Source organism: Ambystoma mexicanum, chromosome 4p (genome assembly GCF_040938575.1).
Source record: "Ambystoma mexicanum isolate Mex_15411 chromosome 4p, UKY_AmexF1_1, whole genome shotgun sequence".
In the NCBI taxonomy this organism is placed as follows: domain Eukaryota; kingdom Metazoa; phylum Chordata; class Amphibia; order Caudata; family Ambystomatidae; genus Ambystoma; species Ambystoma mexicanum.
Window position 1 is genome coordinate 137,228,447 of NC_090927.1, and position 11,203 is coordinate 137,239,649.

The 11,203-nt window shown below is 60.4% G+C and overlaps 1 protein-coding gene across 2 annotated transcripts in view; it reads left to right on the top strand.

Annotated features, from left to right (window-relative positions):
• Nucleotides 1-11,203, top strand: part of HADHB (hydroxyacyl-CoA dehydrogenase trifunctional multienzyme complex subunit beta) — a 679,110-nt gene that overhangs the window by 420,523 nt on the left and 247,384 nt on the right. For both annotated transcript variants that reach the window (XM_069605580.1, XM_069605579.1), the window contains exon 9: nucleotides 4,129-4,309. In XM_069605580.1, coding sequence (XP_069461681.1) covers nucleotides 4,129-4,309 — 181 coding nt within the window. The remainder of the gene's footprint in view (nucleotides 1-4,128; nucleotides 4,310-11,203) is intronic.

Genomic DNA, 11,203 nt, shown 5'->3' on the forward strand with positions numbered 1-11,203 from the left:
CTAGGTCTGATTCTCAGGTGGGACAAGCAGTACTAAGACCTCTTTTCTCTACTGTTCCTTCTCACAACCCACAACCCACCTCCAACTCCGTGTACTGCTCACTAGTCTATGCACAGCATGTGATTCTAAGCAGATTAACAAGCATTAGAAGACTTGCATTACTCACCATAGTAGCATTTCTGATGATTGTATCTGCTTAGATTCACATGCGCCGTCCCTACCGCCCCGCTCGGGGTGGAAGGAACATAGACTTCTTACTACTTTCTCTCTTACGTACTCACTCACTATAGCCTTGGGCTTCCTCATGGCAGAAAAAATACAATCGGAGGGTCCTCGGCGCGTGAGGGATTTTGGGTACTACACATGTCACTATAGGGATAGTGTTACAGACACGCCTATGCCGACGTCCCCTTTCGGTCCCCGAAAGACAAGATGCAATACTCCGCAGTTACCACTGGATGTTGGACCATATGCACAGCATGTGAATGTAAGCAGATACAATCATCATAAATGCTATTACGGTGAGTAATGCATGTCATTTGTTCTATTTATTTGGTTATTTCTAACGCGCACCAGGCAGACCGAACTGCAATCGGGCGCAGTTGTTAACTAAAAATCGGCATTTAGCTGTGAGGAGCTGTACTTGCCCTTCTTGTTGAATTCACTTAAATAGGAAGGATTTCAATTCTTTCCTGAAACCTTCTAGTAACTTGCAAGATCATATAGCAATTGGTAACTGGTTCCATAACTTTGGGCCAAACACAGAGAAAACATCCTGTCGCCCTTCAAGGTGCATTTAGTGCGTGGAACATCCACCAAAAGTTTATCTCCTGACCGGAGGTCTCTGGTTGGTTGATAATGGTGGATTCTAGTGGTCGGGTGTCTGGGTGCAATTTTATAGGAACATTTGTACATAAGGCATGCCACTTTGAATTTTACTAGGTATTCCACCATGAGCTAGTGGAGTGCTCTCTGGGATGTTGAGACATGATCGCTTTTCTTTAAGTGAGCAATAAGCCTTACTACTGCATTCTGTGCCCTCTGTAGTCTCAGCATCTGTTTCGCTGGAATCCCTGTCATCAGACTATTACAGTAGTCGATGTGGGAGTTTATCAGTGCTCCTACACCACAGAGTGATCTTGGGGTGCTATAAAGGGAGTATGTTCTTAAGCATACGCAAGGAGTAGTATACAGCTTTTACTTTAGCCCCTACCTGTGCCTCACTGGCCAGGTTCTCTTGCCATATACACCCAAGGTTTTTCACTTTCTTCGCAAACGGAATCTCTTCACCCAGAATCTGCAGTATTATATTTAGTTCTGTGCTTCTATTCTTTTTCTCTTATCTAAATAATATCACCTCTGTTTTCGCTGCATTAAGCTGCAGCTGATTATATGGCATCCATATTTTTTATATCTTGCACATGTTAATCCCTTCAAATGCTTCAGGCAAGTTGACTGTCTCCAAATAAATCTGCGTGTCGTCGGCATAAGAATGGAAACGTAGACCATGTTTCCTCAAGATATCAAACAGCGGTCGGATATACAAGTTAAAAATCGGAGGTGAGAGCGCTCATCCTTGGGGTACTCCACAACTCAACTGTATTAGCTCCGAGAGGAAAGCTCCCAGTGTCACCTGTTGGGTTCTATCCTGCAGGAAGGAATCAAACCAATCCACCACTACTTTAGCAGCTCTCCCTATTCTTCCGATCCCTTGAAGGATGATCTTATGGTTGATCGTATCCAATGCCGCAGACAGGTCAAGCATTAAAAGTATAGGGGAGCCTCCCCGGTCTGTAGTTTCCAATGGATCATCCTGGACTGCCAGGAGGGCGGTCTCTGTCCCATGGTTAGGGCGAAACCCTGATTGAAATTCATCTAACAGCTCTTTACTATCTATGAACTGCTGGAATTGGCTGCAGACCACTTTTTCCAGGATTTCCGTTGGCCAACATAAGTTGGCAACTGGGCGATAATTTTTCAGCACCGTGGGATCTAAATTAGGCTTCTGTAATAAAAGTTTTACCAAAGCTCCTTTAAGGGAGCGTGGGACACAGCCCTCCCTTAAAGATTTATTTATAAAAGGTTATAAATGGGGTAAGGTTAGCAGCCAAACGAATGGCGGTACATGCTGGCATGGGAAAGGCCAGGTCCTTTGTGGGTTGTAGTTGTAATATTAAGGCTTGAGCTGCTTCCTTCTCAATAGGTTGGAAACGGAAGCTCTCCTTCTTCCTGATTTTCCTCCACATCTATCTCTTCTTCAGGTTCTTCCCACTTTTCTGCAGTCATCACTTCAGTAATACTTTTCTGAATATCCACGATTTTTTGTTAAAAAAAAACAGCTGAACTTGTTAGCTTGTTCCTTTGAATGTGCTTTCTACTGCCATACATTTGGGAATCCTAAACCTTGCCACAACCTCAAATAAGGCTCTGGCTTGGTTACCCGCTTGCTTGATTTCTCTTTGAAGAAAATCTTTTTTTTACCACGAAGATGGCGGTTTTATATTCCCTTAAGCAGACTCTCGCCTTCTCAACGTCACTGCCCACTTTGGAAAACCTCCATAATCTATTGGCATGACGTACCTGTTTACGCATCTGCCCCAGTGCTGGGCCAAACTAAGATTTGGATTGTTTTGTAATTTTAAGTTTGAGCGGTGCGTACTTGTCACAGATCTCCTTTAAAATGGCTGTCCCCTTATTAAAAAATTCTTCACAAGGAAGGCCAGGGTCTAGATATGGCAATCGATTCTCCACTTCCTCCCCAGGGATTTTTTCCAGATCCGTCGACTTCCGACCCCCAGCCTGGAGTAGTCTCCCGCCCTTTCTCCTTATAAAATCCTTTAATAGAGAATAATTGCAGGCAGTGGTCTGACCACAGAAGAGGGATAGACTTACAAAATTGTGCAGCCCCTCCTCTTACTGCCAGGAGGTCTAAACAATGGCCCTTATTATGGGAGGGGTCCCTGGTAATAACAACTAAATCATGATTACCTAGGAGTTCCAACAGAGCGCCATGATTGGGGTGGGTGTTATCCCTCTCCAACCAAATGTTCCAGTCTCCTAAACATAAGTTTTTGTGTTTGTTTCCCATTAAAGTGAGGTGGGCATATAGTATTTCCAATAAGTTCTGTAGGAGACCAGGTGGTCTATAGCCCAACAGCACTTTTATAGCCTGAGTATGGGACAAAAGAAATGGAGCATTCCCCGAACTGGGCATTATCATTCCAGTCTAGTTTCTCCATGTGTGAAATATTCAAGGAAGATTTATAAATTATTGCAATACCCCCTCCCCTCATCTCCTTTCTGTTAATGATCTGAATAATATACTTCTCAGGTACAAGCTTGTGAAATATTGTTTGTGACCCTTCCGTGAACCATGTTTCAGTCAAGCATAAGAGTTCCAGATCTAACTCTTGAATTAGTTCTCCCACTTCCACAGCATGAGCCACTGCTGAGAGTGCATTAAGTGAGGCCACTTTTATGCTAACATTCTCCTCCTCTCGTACCATCAAAGCATCCCTTTGTAATCCATGCTGTCGAATCTTGATTAAGCTTCTCAAACGTAAATGACCCTGCTCATGATCCCAGGATTTCAACTATGTTGACGTGTAACTTTAATTTCCCTCTTTTCCATCATCTAGGTTTTGTCCTCAATAAAGTAGTACGGCCCCTCAACCTTCACCGGCAGCGATTCCCGCCGCTCCAGGCCGCAAACGGGCCTAAACAGGCATCGCGTCAGCGCTTCACGCTGACGTGAACCAGTTGGTTGTGTCGGGGGTGAATGACGTGCCTCAAGCGCGTCCCACGCTACTTTATCTGGGTAGTGTAGTCCGAGTAAGTGTAATGTGGCGATGTTGGCACATTAACACTTCATAAGTTTAAATGACTTCCCCCTCCCCCCACCAAATTAAAACATTCTCCTGCCGTTATTTAACAAATTTAAAAATGCATGCTAAATCAATTACAAAGCTAAAATAGCATACAAGAAATCACGTATCAACTGTCCTGGGCTAAAAGCCATTCCCACAGCTAACAGTCTAACTGCTGTAGTAATTTGTGTTTTTCATCAGTGTAACAAAGAATCCCAACTAGGCATAAAAAATGCAAAATATACATTTTCTTTCTCCTCAGCTTCCGGCTGTGGCTGAATTCTCGACTAATGAGAGCATGGGACACTCCGCAGACCGCCTTGCTGCTGCTTTTGGGGTGTCTCGTGTTGAGCAGGATGAATACGCCATACGCTCTCACACTTTGGCTAAGAAGGCTCAGGATGAAGGACTGCTCGCTGATGTGATACCATACAAAGTGCCAGGTAGGGCTCTTTTAATCCTCATTGTAATTGGATGCTCAGTTTGCTGCTTGGAGGTACAGATATAAGTTTTAAGTGATGGATCTGTCAATACTTAAATGGGGAAAGGATTTGTACATTTAAGATGCAATAGTGAATGTATTTTATGTCCTACTGATCATCTGCATTGTTTATTGGTCGAAGTGATCACCCCATATTTTCATACTCTCCTAGCATTTGTTACTACGAATGTGGAGTGCACAATTAGCGGTTTGCTCAGATTGCAGATGCGGAGTATAGGAGTATTGGAAATATAGAGAAAGCCCTGTTGGGCTCCGATATGTAGTAACTGATGGGTATTGGAAATGTTAGATTGGGCGCTGATGGGCTAAGGTTTAGGAACTACTGAGTTGCTTACTACTCAAATGTTAAACATTTTCTTTTTACAAACTTTCCCTCCATAGCTTCCTATGGAACTCAATTATTTTTGCTGTTTTTCACCTGTCCTGATATTTGGTTTAGGGCCATTTTTATGGCACTTGTGCCACAAAATTGCCAAAACGATTTTCACAAAAGAGGGAATGCTGGTTCTGAACTGAGAATATCTGGCTGGCATAGCAACGGGCAATGCCAGGATATGAAACTGTAGATCACTAAAACCCTTTTCCAAAGGCCTCTTCTGTACTCACCCTCCCTAGCCCCAGCCTCCCTACCCCTCCCCTCCCGCCCACCCCCTCTCTCTCTACGCCTCCCCTCCCGCCCACCCCCTCTCTCTCTACGCCTCCCCTCCCGCCCACCCCCTCTCTCTCTACGCCTCCCCTCCCGCCCACCCCCTCTCTCTCTACGCCTCCCCTCCCGCCCACCCCCTCTCTCTACGCCTCCCCTCCCGCCCACCCCCTCTCTCTCTACGCCTCCCCTCCCGCCCACCCCCTCTCTCTCTCTACGCCTCCCCTCCCGCCCACCCCCTCTCTCTCTACGCCTCCCCTCCCGCCCACCCCCTCGCTCTACGCCTCCCCTCCCGCCCACCCCCTCGCTCTACGCCTCCCTCCCGCCACCCCCTCTCTCTCTACGTCTCCCCTCCCGCCCACCCCCTCTCTCTCTACGTCTCCCCTCCCGCCCACCCCCTCTCTCTACGCCTCCCCTCCCGCCCACCCCCTCTCTCTCTACGCCTCCCCTCCCGCCCACCCCCTCTCTCTCTACGCCTCCCCTCCCCGCCCACCCCCTCTCTCTCTACGCCTCCCCTCCGGCCCACCCCCTCTCTCTCTACGCCTCCCCTCCCACCCACCCCCTCTCTACCCCTCCCCTCCCACCCACCCCCTCTCTACCCCTCCCGCCCACCCCCTTCTCTCTCTACCCCTCCCCTCCCGCCCACCCCCTCTCTACCCCTCCCCTCCCGCCCACCCCCTCTCTCTACCCCTCCCCTCCCGCCCACCCCCTCTCTCTACCCCTCCCCTCCCGCCCACCCCCTCTCTCTACCCCTCCCCTCCCGCCCACCCCCTCTCTCTACCCCTCCCCTCCCGCCCACCCCCCTCTCTCTACCGCCCACCCCCTCTCTCTACCGCCCTCCCGCCCACCCCCTCTCTCTACCCCCCTCCCGCCCACCCCCTCCCGCCCACCCCCCTCTCTCTACCCCCCTCCCGCCCACCCCCCTCTCTCTACCCCCCTCCCGCCCACCCCCTCTCTCTACCCCCCTCCCGCCCACCCCCTCTCTCTACCCCCTCCCGCCCACCCCCTCTCTCTACCCCCCTCCCGCCCACCCCCTCTCTCTACCCCCCTCTCTCTACCCCCCTCCCGCCCACCCCCTCTCTCTACCCCCTCCCGCCCACCCCCCTCTCTCTACCCCCCTCCCGCCCACCCCCTCTCTCTACCCCCCTCCCGCCCACCCCCTCTCTCTACCCCCCTCCCGCCCACCCCCTCTCTCTACCCCCCTCCCGCCCACCCCCTCTCTCTACCCCCCTCCCGCCCACCCCCTCTCTCTACCCCCTCCCACCCACCCCCCTCTCTCTACCCCCTCCCGCCCTACACCCTCCCGCCCACCCCCTCTCTCTACCCCCTCCCGCCCACCCCCTCTCTCTACCCCCTCCCGCCCACCCCCTCTCTCTACCCCCCTCCCGCCCACCCCCCTCTCTCTACCCCCCTCCCGCCCACCCCCCTCTCTCTACCCCCCTCCCGCCCACCCCCTCTCTCTACCCCCCTCCCGCCCACCCCCTCTCTACCCCCCTCCCGCCCACCCCCTCTCTCTACCCCCCTCCCGCCCACCCCCTCTCTCTACCCCCTCCCGCCCACCCCCCTCTCTCTACCCCCTCCCGCCCACCCCCCTCTCTCTACCCCCTCCCGCCCACCCCCTCTCTCTACCCCCTCCCGCCCACCCCCTCTCTCTACCCCCTCCCGCCCACCCCCTCTCTCTACCCCCCTCCCGCCCACCCCCCTCTCTCTACCCCCCTCCCGCCCACCCCCCTCTCTCTACCCCCTCCCGCCCACCCCCCTCTCTCTACCCCCCTCCCGCCCACCCCCCTCTCTCTACCCCCCTCCCGCCCCACCCCCCTCTCTCTACCCCCCTCCCGCCCCACCCCCCTCTCTCTACCCCCCTCCCGCCCCACCCCCCTCTCTACCCCCTCCCGCCCACCCCCTCTCTCTACCCCCTCCCGCCCACCCCCTCTCTCTACCCCCTCCCGCCCACCCTCCTCTCTCTACCCCCTCCCGCCCACCCTCCTCTCTCTACCCCCTCCCGCCCACCCTCCTCTCTCTACCCCCTCCCGCCCACCCTCCTCTCTCTACCCCCTCCCGCCCACCCCCTCTCTCTACCCCCTCCCGCCCACCCCCTCTCTCTACCCCCTCCCGCCCACCCCCTCTCGCCCACCCCCTCTCTCTACCCCCTTCCGCCCACCCCGCTCTCTCTACCCCCTTCCGCCCACCCCGCTCTCTCTACCCCCTTCCGCCCACCCCGCTCTCTCTACCCCCTTCCGCCCACCCCGCTCTCTCTACCCCCTCCCGCCCACCCCCCTCTCTCTACCCCCTCCCGCCCACCCCCTCTCACTACCCCCTTCCGCCCACCCCCTCTCTCCACCCCCCTCCCGCCCACCCCCCTCTCTCTACCCCCTCCCGCCCACCCCCTCTCACTACCCCCTCCCGCCCACCCCCTCTCACTACCCCCTCCCGCCCACCCCCTCTCTCCACCCCCCTCCCGCCCACCCCCTCTCTCCACCCCGTCCCGCCCACCCCCCTCCCTCTACCCCCTCCCGCCCACCCCCCTCCCAACCACCCCCCCCTCTCTACCCCCTCCCATCACCCCCCCTCTCTACCCCCCTCCCGCCCACCCCCCTCTCTACCCCCCTCCCCGCCCACCCCCCCTCTCTACCCCCCTCCCGCCCACCCCCCCTCTCTACCCCCCTCCCGCCCACCCCCTCTCTCTACCCCCTTCCGCCCACCCCGCTCTCTCTACCCCCTTCCGCCCACCCCGCTCTCTCTACCCCCTTCCGCCCACCCCGCTCTCTCTACCCCCTTCCGCCCACCCCCCTCTCTCTACCCCCTCCCGCCCACCCCCTCTCACTACCCCCTCTCACTACCCCCTCCCACCCACCCCCTCTCACTACCCCCTCCCGCCCACCCCCTCTCTCCACCCCCCCCGCCCACCCCCTCTCTCCACCCCCCTCCCGCCCACCCCCTCTCTCCCGCCCACCCCCTCTCTCCCGCCCACCCCCTCTCTCCACCCCCTCCTGCCCACCCCCTCTCTCCACCCCCCTCCCGCCCACCTCTACCCCCTCCCGCCCACCCCCTCTATCTACCCCCTCCCGCCCACCCCCCTCTATCTACCCCCTCCCGCCCACCCTCCTCTATCTACCCCCTCTCTCTACCCCCTTCCGCCCACCCCCTCTCTCTCTACCCCCTTCCGCCCCCCCTCTCTCTAACCCCTCCCGCCCACCCCCTCTCTCTACCCCCTCCCGCCCACCCCCTCTCTCTACCCCCTCCCGCCCACCCCTCTCTCTACCCCCTCCCGCCCACCCCCTCTCTCTACCCCCTCCCGCCCACCCCCTCTCTCTACCCCCTCCCGCCCACCCCCTCTCTCTACCCCCTCCCGCCCACCCCCTCTCTCTACCCCCTCCCGCCCCACCCCCTCTCTCTACCCCCTCCCGCCCACCCCCTCTCTCTACCCCCTCCCGCCCACCCCCTCTCTCTACCCCCTCCCGCCCACCCCCTCTCTCTATCCCCCTCCCGCCCACCCCCTCTCTCTATCCCCCTCCCGCCCACCCCCTCTCTACCCCCTCCCGCCCACCCCCTCTCTCTACCCCCTCCCGCCCACCCCCTCTCTCTACCCCCTCCCGCCCACCCCCTCTCTCTACCCCCTCCCGCCCACCCCCTCTCTCTATCCCCCTCCCGCCCACCCCCTCTCTCTATCCCCCTCCCGCCCACCCCCTCTCTCTATCCCCCTCCCGCCCACCCCCTCTCTCCACCCCCCTCCCGCCCACCCCCTCTCTCCACCCCCCTCCCGCCCACCCCCTCTCCACCCCCCTCCCGCCCACCCCCTCTCTCCACCCCCCTCCCGCCCACCCCCTCTCTCCACCCCGTCCCGCCCACCCCCCTCCCTCCACCCCCCTCTCTCTACCCCCCTCCTGCCCACCCCCCTCCCTCTCTACCCCCCTCTCTACCCCCCTCCCACCCACCCCCCTCTCTACCCCCCTCCCACCCACCCCCCTCTCTACCCCCCTCCCATCACCCCCCCTCTCTACCCCCCCTCCCGCCCTCCCCCCTCTCTACCCCCCTCCCGCCCCCCTCTCTCTACCCCCCGCCCGCAACCCCTCTCACTACCCCCCTTCGGCCCACCCCCCTCTCTCTACCCCCTCCCGCCCACCCCCCCTCTCTCTACCCCCTCCCGCCCACCCCCCCTCTCTCTACCCCCTCCCGCCCACCCCCCCTCTCTCTACCCCCTCCCGCCCACCCCCTCTCTCTACCCCCTATCGCCCACCCCCTCTCTCTACCCCCTATCGCCCACCCCCCTCTCTCGACCCCCTCCCGCCCACCCCCCTCTCTCGACCCCCTCCCGCCCACCCCCCCTCTCTCGACCCCCTCCCGCCCACCCCCCTCTCTCGACCCCCTCCCGCCCACCCCCCTCTCTCGACCCCCTCCCGCCCACCCCCCCTCTCTCGACCCCCTCCCGCCCACCCCCCCTCTCTCGACCCCCTCCCGCCCACCCCCCCTCTCTCGACCCCCTCCCGCCCACCCCCCCTCTCTCGACCCCCTCCCGCCCACCCCCCTCTCTCGACCCCCTCCCGCCCACCCCCTCTCTCGACCCCCTCCCGCCCACCCCCCTCTCTCGACCCCCTCCCGCCCACCCCCCTCTCTCGACCCCCTCCCGCCCACCCCCCTCTCTCGACCCCCTCCCGCCCACCCCCCTCTCTCGACCCCCTCCCGCCCACCCCCCTCTCTCGACCCCCTCCCGCCCATCCCCCCTCTCTCGACCCCCTCCCGCCCATCCCCCCTCTCTCGACCCCCTCCCGCCCACCCCCCCTCTCTCTACCCCCTCCCGCCCACCCCCCCTCTCTCTACCCCCTCCCGCCCACCCCCCTCTCTCTACCCCCTCTCTCTACCCCCTCCCGCCCACCCCCTCGCTCTACCCCCTCCCGCCCACCCCCTCTCTCTACCCCTCCCGCCCACCCCCTCTCTCTCTACCCCCTCCCGCCCACCCCCTCTCTCTACCCCCTCCCGCCCACCCCCTCTCTCTCTCTACCCCCCTCCCGCCCACCCCCTCTCTCTCTCTACCCCCTCCCGCCCACCCCCTCTCTCTCTCTACCCCCTCCCGCCCACCCCCTCTCTCTCTCTACCCCCTCCCGCCCACCCCCTCTCTCTCTACCCCCTCCCGCCCACCCCCTCTCTCTCTACCCCCTCCCGCCCACCCCCTCTCTCTCTACCCCCTCCCGCCCACCCCCTCTCTCTCTACCCCCTCCCGCCCACCCCCTCTCTCTACCCCCTCCCGCCCACCCCCTCTCTCTCTACCCCCTCCCGCCCACCCCCTCTCTCTCTACCCCCTCTCTCTCTACCCCCTCCCGCCCATCCCCTCTCTCTACCCCCTCCCGCCCACCCCCTCTCTCTACCCCCTCCCGCCCACCCCCTCTCTCTCTACCCCCCTCCCGCCCACCCCCTCTCTCTCTACCCCCCTCCCGCCCACCCCCTCTCTCTCTACCCCCCACCCGCCCACCCCCTCTCTCTCTACCCCCCACCCGCCCACCCCCTCTCTCTCTACCCCCCTCCCGCCCACCCCCTCTCTCTCTACCCCCCTCCCGCCCACCCCCTCTCTCTCTACCCCCCTCCCGCCCACCCCCTCTCTCTCTACCCCCCTCCCGCCCACCCCCTCTCTCTCTACCCCCTCCCGCCCACCCCCTCTCTCTCTACCCCCTCCCGCCCACCCCCTCTCTCTCTACCCCCCTCCCGCCCACCCCCTCTCTCTCTACCCCCCTCCCGCCCACCCCCTCTCTCTCTACCCCCTCCCGCCCACCCCCTCTCTCTCTACCCCTCCCGCCCACCCCCTCTCTCTCTACCCCCTCCCCGCCCACCCCTCTCTCTCTACCCCCTCCCGCCCACCCCCTCTCTCTCTACCCCCCTCCCGCCCACCCCCTCTCTCTCTACCCCCCTCCCGCCCACCCCCTCTCTCTCTACCCCCCTCCCGCCCACCCCCTCTCTCTCTACCCCCTCCCGCCCACCCCCTCTCTCTCTACCCCCCTCCCGCCCACCCCCTCTCTCTACCCCCTCCCGCCCACCCCCTCTCTCTCTACCCCCCTCCCGCCCACCCCCTCTCTCTCTACCCCCCTCCCGCCCACCCCTCTCTCTCTACCCCCCTCCCGCCCACCCCTCTCTCACTATACCACCTCCCTGCCCACCCCTCTCTCTCTAACCCCCTTCCCGCCCACCCCTCTCTCTCTACCT